We start from the raw sequence: 16,201 nt of genomic DNA, 5'->3' as shown, positions 1-16,201 counted from the left end.
ATTTTACTCATTACTTCAGAAAAGTAATATTATTACAGAATGCATGTTACTTGTAATGCATTACCCCCAACACAGGAGCCATGATGCAAAAGTACTTTTACAGACATCCTCATGACATCAGAGCCTTCTGATTGGTTGGAGGAGGAGTCCTAAGATTCTCTAGCAGTGCCTGTGGTTTACACAGGGACATCATCCACTCTCGCATTCACTTCATGTGCACTCATTCAGGATGGCGAGCCGGTGAGTAATGGAACTTTGTGGAAGTATTTAATTTTGGGTAGTACGTAGGAAAACATTATTTTTCCAGAATTTTTGCAAAAAGGTCCTATAATCATTCTTGGTTTTCTTAAAAAGTGACATTCTTGCTCAAGTTTACGGTGAAGATAATAAAAGTATGATGTTTATCCAGAATACCCAAAAATAAATATTCAGTAGTTTTTTCCACATTTTTGGAAGTCTAAAATGTTGACATCTGTTTTAATTTCAGTCTTGAACACCCAGCTGGTGGATATAAGAAACTGTTTGAGACGTGTGAAGAATTGCCAGAGCCCATTTCTGCTCAGGTCTCAGGTCTGTAACTTTGCAATACTTAAATTGAACTTTTGAATGTTTTAAAATGATGTATACACCGTGATAATTGCTTATACTAGATGCACTTTGTATTGTGATCTGTTTGCATTATATTTGACATTGCACATTCTCAATCATTTTATTAAAATTATGTTAGATGAGCAAGTTTCAGTCATGGCTGTAGATGTCTTTGTTTAATAGATGTTTTACAGATGCTCAAAGACCGTATAGGCTACTGTATGTGTAGTAAAAAAGAGAGAATTCTCCCTCCAGGCAAAATCCCTACATGGCTGACCGGCAGTCTCCTTCGCCTGGGCCCTGGACTCTTTGAGATCGGAGAACAGCCTTTTCACCATCTTTTTGACGGACAAGCTCTCATGCACAAGTTTGACCTAAAGGATGGGCGTGTGACATATCATCGCAGGCAAAGTCATCTGTTTAACTGTGCCTTTAAAGCCTGAACGACATGTTTTGCAATCGTTCACTGGATTTAATAAGTCATGTTGAGATGGATTCCATTGAGCTGATCTTCTAAATGTTTGTGGTTGTGGTCATATTAAAAATAGAGGAGCTGGCACAAAAGAGTCATTCATTACAAACAAATAAATTTAAATTTGATGCTTCTGTTAACTTTAACGTTGAACTTCAGGTTTATCCGAACTGATGCGTATGTGCGAGCCATGACTGAGAAAAGGATTGTGATCACTGAGTTTGGCACGGCTGCATATCCAGATCCGTGCAAAAACATCTTTTCCAGGTTTGGAAAGTACTTTGCACTTATTTTTTTAGGAATGAAACAACTTTCTTTTTAAAGTCGGTTTCTTTTGGTATACTTCCTATTTTGGCACCAGGTTTTTTACTTACTTCCAAGGCATTGAGGTGACGGATAACTGCCTTGTCAACGTCTATCCCATCGGTGAAGATTTCTATGCCTGCACGGAAACCAACTACATAACCAAAGTCGATCCTGATACATTGGAAACAATTAAAAAGGTTTCTATTTGTCCAGATTTAAGTCCATCAACAAGAACATGAATCCTTTAACAATCTCTGCTCGCACACAGGTTGACCTTTGCAAGTACGTTTCGGTCAATGGAGTGACTGCGCATCCACATATTGAAGAAGATGGTACCTTATATAACATTGGAAACTGTTTTGGAAAGAACATGTCACTGGCCTACAACATAGTCAAGATTCCTCCAGCACAGGAAGGTTAGTTTATTGTTTTTTTTATTTTTTTTAGCTATTTTGATCTTCTTCATTCTGTATGATGAGGTTTTTAATGACAGTATGATTTGTTTATTCAGATAATTCAGATCCCATTGAAAAGTCTGAGGTTTTGGTGCAGTTTCCAAGCAGTGAGAGATTAAAACCATCCTATGTCCATAGGTTGTTTGCATTTTTTTATTCCCCACTTAATTATTTCATAGATTTTATAAAATATTTTAATAGTTATATTGTTTTTAAATATATTCTTATTTTTCAGCTTTGGCATGACAGAGAGCTACTTTGTGTTTGTTGAGACTCCAGTGAAGATCAACCTGTTAAAGTTTTTGACGTCTTGGAGCATCAGAGGGACGAATTATATGGACTGCTTTGAGTCAAATGACCAAATGGGTGTAAGTCGAGGCTTATTTTTTGTTATGTATGGTATTATAAAGAACCTTTAACATCCACAGAACCATTTAAAGGTCATATTATACGATTTTTTTTAAAGATGTAAAATAAGTATTTGGTGTCCCCACAGTGCATATGTATTGTTTTAGCTCAAAATACCCCACAGATAATTTATTATAACATGTTAAAGTTACCACTTTGTAGGTCCAAGCAAAAATGTGCCGTTTCTGGGTGTGTCCTTTAAAATGCAAATGAGCTGATGAAATGCAAATACACTGATCGCAATGATGGTGGTTTGTTGAAATTAAGAGCGCACTCACACTGTCCAAACCAAACCGCCCTCGGGCGCGTTTGACCCCCAAAGCCTGGTTTGTTTGACTAGTGTGATCGCTCTGTTCCGTGCCCGGGCGCGGATTGTTTAATCGCGCCGCGGCCGGGTTGCAGAGGTGGGCCGGAGCGCGGTTCACTTGGTCTCAGGCGCGGAAGGCTGTGGTGTGAGCGCAATCACGCCTGAGCGCGATTCAAAAGGTGAAGACGTCAGTTGCGCGACCACTCATGTTCATCTGCCTCCGTAAAAACCTTTTGCTGCGAGCAGCGGGGTAACGTGAATGTCCGAGCTGCACACGTGACACATCAACTAAGCAATATGATGACATGTGAGAGGGCTGTCTGTAATCGCGCACCAAATGACTCAGAATAAAAAACACAGATTTATCATTACGGTGGGTTCCAGTGTTAAGAGAGCGCTTTTCTTCCTGCTTTTTTCAAAACAATCGCATCTTAATGACGAAAGCGCGCCCGGACTCGGATCGATAAGAAGTACAGTGTGAGTGCGTGCATCTGGGGGAGTAGGGAGGGGTGACAATCACGGTGGGGCATGGTTCGGTTTGGATAATGTGAGGGCGCACTCACACTTTCCAAACCAAACCGCGCTCGGGCGCGTTTGACCCCCAAAGCCTGGTTTGATTGACTAGTGTGATCGCTCTCATCCGTGCCCGGGCGCGGATTGATTAATCGCGCCGCGGCCGGTTTGCAGAGGTGTGCCGGAGCGCGGTTCACTTGGGCTCAGGCGCGGAAGGCTGTGGTGTGAGCGCAATCGCGCCTGAGCGCGATTCAAAAGGTGAAGACGTCAGTTGCGCGACCACTCATGTTCATCTGCCTCCGTAAAAACCTTTTGCTGCGAGCAGCGGGATAACGTGAATGTCCGAGCTGCACACGTGACACATCAACTAAGCAATATGATGACATGTGAGAGGGCTGTCTGTAATCGCGCACCAAATGACTCAGAATAAAAAACACAGATTTATCATTACGGTGGGTTCCAGTGTTAAGAGAGCGCTTTACTTCCTGCTTTTTTCAAAACAATCGCATCTTAATGACGAAAGCGCGCCTGGACTCGGATCGATAAGAAGTACAGTGTGAGTGCGTGCATCTGGGGGAGTAGGAAGGGGTGACAATCACGGTGGGGCATAGTTCGGTTTGGATAATGTGAGGGCGCACTCACACTATCCAAACCAAACCGCGCTCGGGCGCGTTTGACCCCCAAAGCCTGGTTTGATTGACTAGTGTGATCGCTCTCATCCGTGCCCGGGCGCGGATTGATTAATTGCGCCGCGGCCGGGTTGCAGAGGTGTGCCGGAGCGCGGTTCACTTGGGCTCAGGCGCGGAAGGCTGTGGTGTGAGCGCATTCGCGCCTGAGCTCGATTCAAAAGGTGAAGACGTCAGTTGCGCGACCACTCACCTTCATCTGCCTCCGTAAAAACCTTTTGATGCGCGCCGCAGGGTTACGTGAATGTCCGAGCTGCGCTCGTGACAGATGAACTGAGCAATATGATGACATGTGAGAGGGCTGTCTGTAATCGCGCACCAAACGACTCCGAATAAAAAACACAGACTTATCATTACGGTGGGTTCCAGTGTTAAGAGAGAGCTTTACTTCCTGCTTTTTTCAAAACAATCGCATCTTAATGACGAAAGCGCGCCCGGACTCGGATCGATACAAAGTACAGTGTGAGTGCGTGCATCTGGGGGAGTAGAGAGGGGTGACAATCGCGCTGGGGCTTGGTTTGGTTTGGATAATGTGAGTGCGCCCTCAGTTCGCCCTAAAACTCAATTGTGCTGTCAATTCTTTTCTACTTTCTCTCTGCACTAAATGGCAGTGCCGTGGTTGGAAAGCGATGATTAAGGGGCGCTATTATTATAATTGGACTTGCTACCTACGTCACAAAACAGGCAAAATCTGTACTTAATATTTTTTCACATGCTTGCAAAGAATCATTTACCAAAACAAAGTTACTGGGTTGATCTTTTTCGCATTTTCTAGGTTAATAGAAGCACTGGGGACCCAGTTATAGCACTTAAACATGGAAAAAGTCAGACTTTCATGCTATGACCCCTTTAAGGTTACTTGTACTGAAATGCGTTTTACAGATTATAAGAAAGAAATTATTATATAAATTGAAGGTTCTTTGGGAAACCAAATTTTTTTTCTATGCCAATTTTTTTCTAGCACCATTACTAAAGTGTTGAATCACTTTTATAAGTTTTGAAAGAAAAAAACACAATTTTCATTGCCACATCCTTTGTATCTGGTTCCATTCCCAGACTTGGTTTCATTTAGCCACCAAGAATCCTGGAATAAACATCGAGCACAAATTCAGAACATCTGCCTTCAATGTGTTTCATCATATTAACTGTTTTGAGGACCAAGGCTTTGTTATTGTTGACCTTTGCACATGGAAGGGGTAAGATTGTGTTTTATTATGTTGGGACAAATAACATCTGATGATGCACAATAGCTAAATAGAGAAACAAAACAAAAACACTGTACTTTTGATCATGACAGACTGTTAAATCATCTGTTTTTGACAGGCATGAGTTTGTGTATAATTATCTGTATTTGGCAAACCTAAAACAAAATTGGGAGGAAGTGAAGGCAGCAGCCTTGAGAGCACCACAGCCAGAAGTACGGAGATATGTGCTACCACTGGATCTTCACAGGGTAAGAGACATCATGCTCAGGAGCAACTGGATTGGGACATTAGTTTTACTGTTTTTTGTTTGTTTTTAGGAGGAGCAGGGGAAGAATTTGGTTTCTCTACCGTACACCACAGCCACTGCGGTTTTGTGCAGTGATGGGACAGTTTGGCTGGAGCCTGAGGTTCTGTTTTCTGCACCACGTCAGGGTGAATGCTAAGCCCTAAATATCTCAAACATAAACATTTAATTTCAAATAAAATTAGCAAATCGAGCAATACGACAATTGTATGAGAAATTATATGGATTAAATACAGACTTTAATGCAAGATTTAAAGGGGACATATCATGAAAATCAGACTTTTTCCATGTTTAAGTGCTATAATTGGGTCCCCAGTGCTTCTATCAACCTTGAAAATGTGATAAAAAAAATCATCCCAGTAACTTAGTTTTGGTAAACCATTCTCTGCAAGCATGTGAAAAAATAGGTAATTGAAATTTGGCTCCTCTTGTGATGTCAGATGGGGATAATTCTGCGCCTTAATCTGCACTATCCAACCACAGCACTGCCATTTAGTGCAGAGATCAGTTCATTTGCATTTAAAAGGACACACCCAAAAACGGCACATTTTGCTCACACCTACAAAGTGGCAATTTTGACATGTTATATTAAATTATCTATATGGTATTTTGAGCTAAAACTACACATACGTACTCTGGAGACATCAAAGTTTTATTTGACATCTTAATAAAGTCTAAACTCTAAGACGATTTATCTTTTTCCTTTTTCCTTTATTTAACATGTTTTTCTTTGGGTTGTGTGCTCCAGCATTTGAGTTTCCTCAGATCAACTACAAAAAACACTGTGGGAAAAATTACACCTTTGCTTATGGACTCGGACTAAATCACTTCATTCCAGACCGGGTAAATGCGACAAGATATTTTCCAAGTTCAATATTTGTTTCATTTGGGAGCATGTTAGTTTATGTATCTATGTGGGCTTCTAGATTTGCAAGTTGAACGTGAAAAGCAAAGAAACATGGATATGGCAGGAGCCAGACGCATATCCATCCGAACCTCTGTTTGTACAAAGCCCTGATGCCAAAGATGAAGATGATGGTATTTCTTAAATGTTACTAAACAAATGATTTCAGATTAGTTTATTCTGTTGACAATAAATCCTAATTTTGCCGGTCTCAGGTGTTCTTCTGAGTATCGTGGTGAAACCAGGGGTTATCCAGAGGCCAGCCTTCCTCCTCATACTCAATGCCACTGACCTGACAGAAATAGCTCGTGCAGAGGTTGATGTCATCATACCGGTCACCTTGCATGGCACATACAAACCGTAATGAACCACAAGAGCACAGACTACATTTTCAAATAATCAAGTGGAACATTTAATGCTAATAACATAGGTACAGATTTTTTATAATGTATTGCTTTTTCTAAATAAAACTTTTTTTTAAATGAATGAGAACATAGCTTTCATGTTTAATAACAGTTATTTATTCACAAGAAAAATGTACAAATCATTTAACAAATTATTACAAATTATCTACAAATTTGTAATAAAAAGAGACATTTTATTCATTTATTATTCATTCATTATACGTGTTTATTAAGTCCAATGAGTTACATTCGGAGAAGAGGTGTCCTCATCTTTTCCCTGGACAACTGATATTCCTGTTGTTTAATAATTTTCAAACACTTGCCTAAAACCTAGTGAACATGAAAGAGAAGAATATTTTAAATTGTTTTTATTTTATTTCTTTTTATCTTAACATGCAATCATTTGAAAAAAACAATCTTCATGTGAATATGTGTGTATACAAGCACGGAAGATTAACCAAAAACCACATATCAATGGAAATTATGCTGAATAAATTCTTTACATTCATGCATTTGTGAGATGCTTTTATGCAAAGCGAATTACAGTGCATTACGTCTTTACATCTTTTTTAATCGCTATGTGTGTTCCAGTGGCGGCCGGTGACTTCTTTTGTTGGAGGGGGGGCTCGATGTGAAGTTCGTCACTACATGTATGTAGCCCATCATGTGTGTGGTTCGTCATTTCAAAATATGTGTTTGGCGCGTGAAGTGATCCTATGTGCATCATGTGTCTTGTCAAAATAAGTGCCTGCTGCAGATGCGTCTAAAGGGTTTATGATAAAAGAGACGCTTGCGTTTGCCAGATATTCACATAATTTCATGCATAATCAGAGTTTACTGTTAAGGGATTGTATCTTGTGTGCATTTTCTAAACGTGAGCGTCTCTTTTATCATAAACGGTTTTGACGCATGTGCAGCAGGCACTTATTTTGACAAAACACGTGATGCACATGGTTTACATGATTTTGAAAACACAAGCAACACATATTTTGAATTTGCACCTGTCAGATGAGCAGTCAGGAGCTGCCACTGGTGTGTTCCCTGGGATTGAACCCATAATCTTGCTAATGCAATGCTGTACCAACTAAGCTTGTACCTTTCTGGTGTCTTGAGGTAGAATAACTCCATCATCCCACAGTCGGCCGGTGGAGAAGAAAGCTGAACTCTCATCCTCCAACCTTTACAATCAACACAGACAATCTCATTGATTGAAAATCTCACGCACTTAAGGTTGTTAATGACCAAAACATTTTGCATCATGTTTTAGTGGGACCATCATGTCGTCTCTTACATCTCATTAATCTGAGTGATTTCCTCTTCTGTCTGCACCAGTGCATCCGAGTGTCCCGGTGCCAAAATGGACACTTTGTACTCTGCCTTTGAGAGACAGGAAAAAGAAAGAAGATTTTAAATCTTAAATAAAGGAAAACAGCAGGTAGCAAAGTATAAACTTCAGGGATTCAGTGGCATCTGGTACCATTTTAACAATCCAGTTTGTTTAAAGGTGCCATAGAATGTTAAACTGTACATGATAATGGAATATCGTGAACACGATTGTTTCATCCTTATGTAAACCTTGTGCGTGCAAAAGACCGTTGGAAAACAGGCCAATCTCAACATAACACCAACTGTGGCGTTACAGTGGCGATGTATGCCACAAACATTAAATTACACATTAATTACAAATTAATTACCATGTTGTTACAATGCTAAAAACATAGTTGTGACTGCTAAGTTAGCACTATATGCTAGTTAATGCTATATGTAAGCTATAGGCTCAAGTTCACATTGCAGTTACGTTTTGCATGTCCATACTGAAAAAACACACACAAACTTACTACCAGTAACAATCTCCAAACAATTAATTATTCCTCAAATTTTGTATCTTCGTCAGATACAGACTCAAACATAAGGTCTGTTTACACACACACACACACACACACACACACACACACACACACACACACACACACACACACACATTCTGGTTTCCATGTTTTGTGGGGACATTCCATAGACGTAATGCATTTTATACCATACAAACTGTATATTCTATTCCCCTTACCTGCCCCATTCCCTAACCCCAACCATCACAAAAACCTTTCTTGTACCTTAGATTTTCAATAAACATCATCTTGTTAGATTTATAAGCTTGTTTCCTCATGGGGACATCAAAATGTCCCCACAAGGTCACAAAAACACTGGTATTCCTATCTTTGTGGGGACAATTGGTCCCCACAACGTGATAATTACCAGGTACACACACACACACACACACACACACACACACACACACACACAGCTACTAAAGGAGCTGCTCGGTTAAACAGCCAATCAGAGCAGAGGTCAACATTATTATTCATGACCCTTTCAAATAAGGTAATAATAGACCATTTTATTCTAAAGGTTGTAAATGGACATGTAAAACTGTTTTGGGATCATTTTAGCACCTTATAAAGCCAAACACCTTCTATGTAGATATCAGAGAACAATTTAATATATTATTTCAATGCATTCTTTGGCACCTTTAAATAAAATTAAAAAAAAATGACTCGAGAAACATTTTTTAACAATCTTTATAACATTTGCATGCAATGAACGCTGATTTATTGAATCAATGTTAAGTTACTGTAAAATATTAAAGGAAATTGATTGAAAATCTAGTTTTACACATGCATAAATTATGTCTTGTGATGTACCTTGGCTTGTGAGAGGGTGTGTGGAGTCACTGGTGATGTGTTCTGTAGAAAAACCAGGGGGATGTCTCTTTGATCACACAGCTGGACAAAATGACTGCCTTTCAGGGAAGCTTCATATGTCAATTCTCCATTATTTGCCACAATTCCAATCTGATGACTAAAGATTTATGAAGAAAATGAATTTACTTTAAAATCAGACAACAGTCAAGTAAAAGTTATAATTCAATAGTTTTGATACCTTACCCTTCAACTCTGGCAAATCCTGTGACAAGGGTGGTACCATAACGCGCCTTGAACTCCTGAAATCGACTCCCATCCGTCAGTCGACTCACAATCTGAACAAAAAAATTACATATATAAAATGAATAACCTTAAAATGTGTCTTTAGAGTCTTATTAACTCTTTCCCCGCCAGCGTTTAAAAAAAAAGTTGCCAGCATTTTTTGATGATTTTCACAAAAGTTTAAAGGGACATTCCACTTTTTTGGAAAACATGCACATTTCCAGCTCCCCTAGAGTTAAACAATGAATTTTTACCGTTTTGGAATTCATTCAGCTGATCTCCGGTCTGGCCGTACCACTTTTAGCATAGCTTAGCATAATCCATTGAATCTGATTAGACCATTAGCATCGCGCTAAAAAATAACCATTTTTCCTATATAAAACTTGACTCTGTAGTTACAATGTGTACTAAGAATGACGGAAAATTAAAAGTTGTGATTTTCTTGGTAGATATGGCTAGGAACTATACTCTCATTCTGGCGTAATAATCAAGGACTTTGCTGCTGTAACATGGCTGCAGGAGGCGCAATGATATTACGCAGCAGCCGAAAATAGTCCCCTTAGTTTCTTTCAGGGGGGCAGGGTTTCATATTTTATTGAAGCTTCCCCGGGCGCCGCCATTGCTTAGTGAACACCCACCTGCTGTTAGCATCCCATTGACTCCCATTCATTTTTGCTTCACTTTGACAGTGAATAACTTTACATCTGATGTGTTTAAAGACTCCAATTGTCCTTTAATTATTTCTAAAGAAACAAGAAAATGTATAAAAGGCTCCATTACCTTGTATCTTACGTTATGTCCCAGTAGAAGCCGTTTTTGTAAAAATATGCTAACGATTGTGTCATAACCTGCGACTCTCTGTCGCACAGTAGAGAAATTACCGTATGGACAGGAGGAGAAGCTCGGAGGCAATCTTTTACTGTCTATGAGGCAATCGGGTGGACATGGAGGCATAAAATCAAGGGAGAATATTAATCAGAATACTTACCCAAATGTGTTCCTGTTCACGCTCGCCGTCTCTGCAAGATTCGGCGGGTGATTCAAATTTCTCTTGGCACAGCTATTAGAAGACTTACAATTGTCAGACAGGTTGCTCACGTGATATCTACGTTATCAAGCTCAGTTTGAGTCTGCGCAGTACGCTGGACACCCAGGAAGTGGGTGCTTCTAATTGACTTCACTTGTCTCCGTTGAATTCAATGGGGTCGCTGTGTCCATTTTTTTTTACTGTCTATGGTTTCTTTCAATACCAGGGGACTATTTTCAGGCAGTGCGTAATATCATTATGCCTCCTGCAGCCATGTTACAGCAGCAAAGTCCTTGATTATTACGCCAGAATGAGAGTATAGTTCCTAGCCATATCTGCCTAGAAAATCACAACTTTTAATTTTCCGTTGCTCTTAGTACACAATGTAACTACAGAAGAGTCAAGTTTAGAGTTAACACATAGGTTAGTTACTAAATATTGCAAGAACACTTACTAGTCTGATATCCATACTGTACTCATAGCTCCGTGGGGCAAGACCCATGAGATCATCAATACTGTACAAGGGCTCCTCAGGATGAGTGCTGCTCTCCTCCGGGAGCTCGTAGTTTAAGGTGGAGATAATGTTTCTGGCATACTCATATGCTTCACTCTCAACCGTAGCAAAATGATCCACACAGCCGCTCACTCTGAAGATTCAGGGAAAGAGATGAGACATCATTAATAAAACAGACATAATGTCTTCATGTGCTAAACACAACTATGCAAGATCCTTTAAAACCCACAATTCAAAACATTTTACTGACTTACTTTACTATAACCACTATCAACCTATAACTTTAGGCATTATACTATAATGATACTGTGGTGTTACTGTTTTTGTGTAACATAATAGCATTCTTAAAAGTTGCTTTGAATACCATAGTACATACATTTCAGTACCACCTCCTTACAAAAAAACGAATAGTACAGTCAGTGATTGTATCAGATTGTAGAACCATAATACATTTATGATGAGTATCAAAGTTTCTGTGTATTACTATAACTTGTTAACAGCATACTCTGAGTGTAGCCTGGCTCCTCCCAGGTCCTCTGGAGAAACCTCCTCACCAGTCGCAGCCTTCACCAGGGGTGGACCTCCCAAAAAAATTGTTCCTATCCTGTGGACAATCACCGCCTCCTCAGCCATAGTTGGCACATAGGCACCACCAGCAGTGCATGAGCCACACACTACTGCCACCTACAGGTATGATAGGATATTGCAGAAGTGTTAGGTAGTAAATAAAGAAAAACTTTAGAAAGTAAACGTGCATGTAAAAAACAAGTCTTGGTACCTGTGGAATCTTCATTGCTGACATAACAGCTTCATTGTAAAAGGTCCGACCTCCTTGATTTTTATCAGGAAAGATTTCTGACTGTTGATTGTGAAATTCCACATAAATCAACAATGATGAGAAATGTCATGTGTCACATTCTGAGATACTTTAGTAGTACCTGTAAAGGTAGAAATGCACCACCGCTGTCTACCAAATATACACAGGGCAGGCGATTCTGCATGGCAACGTCTTGCGCCCTAAGCTGCTTTTTTACTGTGATGGGATATGCTGTACCACCTTTCACAGTAGCATCATTTGCGATGAACACACACCATAGTCCATTTATCTGACCGATTCCTATAGAATAATTTATAAAGCAGTTATTGACATCATAGATAGATTGTTACTTATTTTGTCATTTAAATTTGTAGTTATTTTTACATAATCAATCACTAAAATCACATAATCACTGTATCCTTGAAATATAAAAGCTAACCAGGTACCTGTAAGACAGCCGGCTGATGGGATGTCTCCATAAGGCAGTCCAAATCCAGCGAAAGGAGAAAGCTCTAAATAATTTTCATCATCCAACAGCATACAGAGTCTTTCTCGTACCAAGACTTTACGATTCCTTTGCGTATGTCTGGCTATGGCGTTTTCACCACCCCCTTTAAAGACCTTTTGCTTGTGGTCAAGGTACCTGATATAAAAGAGCAATATTATTAGCATTAACAATATTATTAATAATAAAAAAATCATAAAAACATCTGCCAAATGCATAAATATAAGGTGGATACAAGATCTTAAATGCATCACACTTACTTTTGCTGACATATTAGGCTGTTCCTGAGATTTGCTTCATATACGTGCTTGTGAAATGGATGAAATGCTCCATCAATAACTGTAAAGGCACTTGGCATGCGTCTCCTTTGTACAGTGGAGCTCATACAGCGATATGATGCTGTCAGAGACCTGTGTCTTTGCAGAATGTGTGTCAAGGGTCTCTGCAGACTGCCTGAAACAGGTGAATGTGTGGTGTGACATGCAGTGCAAAGCTTTGATGAAGTATCCCATAACTGTGGAGTCTGTGAGCCTGAAGCTCTTGCGAGTTGTATGAAGTTATTCCCCCTGAAAGACCTGTTGAAATAAGAGACATTATTGTTATTGTAAGAAATTTAGGCTTTTGAGCATTGGGGCGACAATAAAAAAAGACCTGGTGAGATATGCATGCTATTTGTAACAACATCAAGCATTTGGACTGTCATTTTGACACGTTTTAGAATGACCTAACGTTATACTTGTTTCTTCTCTCGTTTTGTGTGTCAAAGGTCGTAATGTATCAGTGCGGTACTTGTCTCACATCGCATCAAACAGTATAATTTAGAGCCGTAAAACCACATAATATTATTTAAGCACACAATATATGAGCTTACCTTAACATACAGTAGTACATTACGAGAAAAGAACGTAGCAAAAAGGGTGACTGAATTGTGACTGTGGGAAGTTCGCGTTCTGCGAAATCTCGCGCAGGCGCAACTACCTCTGCTGGAAGACAAAACTTTTGCCTTTTTGATTTCACAGTTTATATCAACGACGATGTAATAAAGATAGAAAGGGGAATATGTGTTATCTATATATGGAGTGTATATGGTGTAACGATGTTCATAAAACAGGTTTATAATCCACAAAACATCACGTAAATGTGCAGAGAATTTTGGCACGCCAAACCCAGTATAAGTCTCGCGAGAACACTACAGAACCAACGCTACAACACATATGTCAACAAGTCAAATGATACACGATGACCTCTAGAGAGCACTATATACCAGCAAATACGTGTTTATAATATCTAAATGTTAACATTCTTTCAATATTTCCCTAGTACCCTAGTGAATGTTTATATAGTAATTTTCAAATAACAATAAATAAAACGGACAGAAGATTCTTATTTTTCTAAATATAGAATAAAAATTCCACAATTTAATTAAACCACAATTTAAAAAATGAGATTACCTTTACGTTTTACCTCGCTCTTTTATGCCCTTTTTGCAACTTGCATTTCAATGTAGAAAATGTCATGGCGTCTGTGCAAATAACAGATCAATGTAATACTTAAAACTACCATTTAAAATATTATTGTACGTTCTTGTCCTATTCAAACTTTGTCAGTATTTGCACAGTTTTCGACATTATGAGCCTTTTTTATATAAACTTTCAGCTTGACCTGCCTAATAATTTTTATTATTATTAAATATATAATAGCTGTTTGTATACGTATGTACAAAGCTTTTTTATAGTCAACTGTATTTTATAGAGCTTTTTTACAGTGTTGTTTCGAATCAGCACATGCAAATGTGAACATCCACAGAAAATGGAAACATATATTAATAGAATATATAATAGAATATGTGTTATTATTCCGCATTTTAATATTTTATTAAACATAATAAACAGTTGTTGACTAGTCTTAGCTAAACCTTTAGCTGGTGACGTCAGGCGCATGTTTTTTCTCGCTACTCGCTCCTCCCCCCGAGCACTCTGGCGAAGTGTAAAAATGGCGTCCATCATGGAGGGGCCGCTGAGCAAATGGACTAATGTCATGAAGGGATGGCAGTACCGGTGGTTCGTGCTGGACTATAATGCCGGGTTATTGTCATATTACACCGTAAGTCTTTCTCGCACTCTTATGAGATATAAGACGTGGCTAATCGCCTAGTGGCTCATTCTGCGATCGGTTATTGCCATGAAGCGACGAGTATTTGGAGGCCGTTCAGGAGTTGGAAGTCTCAGAGAGGGCGGGGCTCTGCAAGAGTGATTGAGACATTAACCAATCCGAGCTTAGCTCAGGCAGTCTCAAGCCAATGAGCAGTTTGAATCGATGTGTTGCCAACAGGAAAGCCACCTCCCTTGGAAAATGCTTACTGTAGTTTAGTTGGCGAAATAAAAAGGGCGGAGGCGCCCACATGTGACAGCTGTTAGGAATATGGTAGCTTCGGGTTGTTTACACCATTAAGACGAGGTTTTTGCTTTCGTTTACTGCTCAGTTATGAATTTTACAGCCATACCAAGAGCTACAGTAGTTGTCATCAGTAAATCATACACAACTTGACCTCTCAGGCTTGTGAATGTATGCCTTTATGTCATGTAGGTAGTAATTGTTGACACTGTTACATAGGTAAAAATGGACTAAATACCACGCAAAAATGGTATTTGACGCAAATTTAAATATCTCCATAAAGACTGAGGTGCAGCAACTCATGTCAAACTGAAGTAAAAAGCCAAGATGATACTGTATGTGCATAGTTATTACTGTACATATATACCAAAGGTTTGGAATTGCAAATATGAATGGTTATTTTTCTACTATTTATGCACATAATATGTGTTTGATGTTGCATTTAATCAATATTTTGTGCACAGCCTAATTTCTAAAGGGGATATTTGGATCTCATAAGTTTTGTCATTATTACAGAAAAACACTCTAGAATGCTGTTTTTTTTTTAAGAAACACCCTGACTTTTGGGGATTTTAGCTTTCATTGTATCCCCCAGAGTTAGATAAGTCCATACATACCCCTTTCGTTTCCGTGCATCCAGTAACTTTGTCTGACACACCCACCACTAGCCTAGCTTAGCACAAAGACTTGAAGTAAATGGCTTCAGCTAGCATACTGCTCCTAATAAGTGACACAATAATGCCAACATTTTCCTATTTATATGTTGTGATTTGTATAGATTTGTATATTTGCTTGCAGCACCCGAGAAGCCCCGTGGAGCAGAGAGTTTGCTCAGGGTTGCGCTAATCACTCCGCCCAAAGCAGTGCTTTGCCTTCTGAGAATGTGTATGCTAGCTGGAGCTATTTACTTTCAGTCTTTGTGCTAAGCTAGGATAGTGGTTGGTGTGGCAGATGAAAAAGGTATCTATGCCCTTTTCTAGTCTTAGCCTCAGATGTCACGCCCACAGACTGTTGGCTAAACGTCTGATATTTTTCGTACACTTTTCTGGAACCCTGTGAGAATGTCAAAGTCATCTTTGATAGGTTGAAATAAACCGACGCATAATAAAAGACGCGAGTGTCGTGATTAGTTTCAGTCCCTGGAAAACAAAGCTCTGACGTTCCATTGAGGAAGCGAATCATTCGTGTTCACGTGTATAATAATGACCAGTTATCATGATCAGCAAAACATTGGATTCTCAAAAATATGCAAAGTTCGCGGCATAGACTCTCTAAAAGACGTCCAAGAGTTTTGCTTGAGGCAGTTAGTGGAGTCAAAAAGTTCAGTTCTCCTGAATTGCTTGTAGGTTTTACAAAGTGGAGAGATATGCTTCAAACAGACGTTTAACGGGAGCGTCTCATTGATGTGGCT

At 39.3% G+C, this 16,201-nt stretch overlaps 3 protein-coding genes across 5 annotated transcripts in view; 2 read left to right on the top strand and 1 right to left on the bottom strand.

Moving 5' to 3' along the window:
• The window catches only part of LOC135729190 (retinal Mueller cells isomerohydrolase), a 298,130-nt gene extending 291,496 nt beyond the window's left edge, over positions 1-6,634 (top strand). Inside the window, exons 1-14 of one of the 2 annotated variants that reach the window (XM_065246650.2) lie at positions 170-240; positions 488-570; positions 844-994; positions 1,220-1,327; positions 1,422-1,563; positions 1,635-1,782; positions 1,878-1,959; positions 2,057-2,189; positions 4,792-4,931; positions 5,059-5,188; positions 5,258-5,372; positions 5,993-6,087; positions 6,171-6,282; positions 6,364-6,634. In XM_065246650.2, the coding sequence (XP_065102722.1) occupies positions 230-240; positions 488-570; positions 844-994; positions 1,220-1,327; positions 1,422-1,563; positions 1,635-1,782; positions 1,878-1,959; positions 2,057-2,189; positions 4,792-4,931; positions 5,059-5,188; positions 5,258-5,372; positions 5,993-6,087; positions 6,171-6,282; positions 6,364-6,512 (1,599 nt within the window). In that variant the 5' untranslated portion in view covers positions 170-229 and the 3' untranslated portion in view covers positions 6,513-6,634. Of the gene's footprint in view, positions 1-169; positions 241-486; positions 571-843; positions 995-1,219; positions 1,328-1,421; positions 1,564-1,634; positions 1,783-1,877; positions 1,960-2,056; positions 2,190-4,791; positions 4,932-5,058; positions 5,189-5,257; positions 5,373-5,992; positions 6,088-6,170; positions 6,283-6,363 lie in introns of those variants that run through there. The other variant, XM_065246651.1, reaches the window with a different exon arrangement.
• Positions 6,635-6,686: 52 nt separating this feature from the next.
• Positions 6,687-13,399, bottom strand: LOC135729188 (biotin-dependent 3-methylcrotonyl-coenzyme A carboxylase beta1 subunit). Its single transcript, XM_065246649.2, has 12 exons — positions 13,268-13,399; positions 12,657-12,971; positions 12,338-12,534; positions 12,013-12,191; positions 11,853-11,933; positions 11,580-11,758; positions 11,015-11,207; positions 9,495-9,586; positions 9,252-9,408; positions 7,844-7,929; positions 7,649-7,730; positions 6,687-6,882 (listed from the first exon to the last, which is right to left on the bottom strand). Exons 1-12 carry the CDS (start codon positions 13,285-13,287, stop codon positions 6,796-6,798), a joined length of 1,668 nt encoding a protein of 555 aa, XP_065102721.1. The 5' UTR covers positions 13,288-13,399; the 3' UTR covers positions 6,687-6,795.
• Positions 13,400-14,347: 948 nt separating this feature from the next.
• Positions 14,348-16,201, top strand: part of osbpl9 (oxysterol binding protein-like 9) — a 52,726-nt gene continuing 50,872 nt past the window's right edge. For both annotated transcript variants that reach the window (XM_065248500.2, XM_065248499.2), the window contains exon 1: positions 14,348-14,499. In XM_065248500.2, the coding sequence (XP_065104572.1) occupies positions 14,389-14,499 (111 nt within the window). In that variant the 5' untranslated portion in view covers positions 14,348-14,388. The remainder of the gene's footprint in view (positions 14,500-16,201) is intronic.

This window comes from Paramisgurnus dabryanus, chromosome 11 (genome assembly GCF_030506205.2).
Source record: "Paramisgurnus dabryanus chromosome 11, PD_genome_1.1, whole genome shotgun sequence".
NCBI lineage: Eukaryota > Metazoa > Chordata > Actinopteri > Cypriniformes > Cobitidae > Paramisgurnus > Paramisgurnus dabryanus.
This window is presented reverse-complemented; position numbering and strand designations above follow the sequence as displayed.

Bases quoted from the DNA above. Each gene is read 5' to 3' on its own strand.
- LOC135729188 (XM_065246649.2), bottom strand. From the start codon at position 13,287: ATGTACTACTGTATGTTAAG. The intron at 12,192-12,337 runs GTACCTGGTTAG...ATTATTCTATAG, and splicing joins ATCAGCCGGCTGTCTTACAG to GAATCGGTCAGATAAATGGA. The intron at 9,409-9,494 runs GTAAGGTATCAA...ATAAATCTTTAG, and splicing joins GGATTTGCCAGAGTTGAAGG to TCATCAGATTGGAATTGTGG.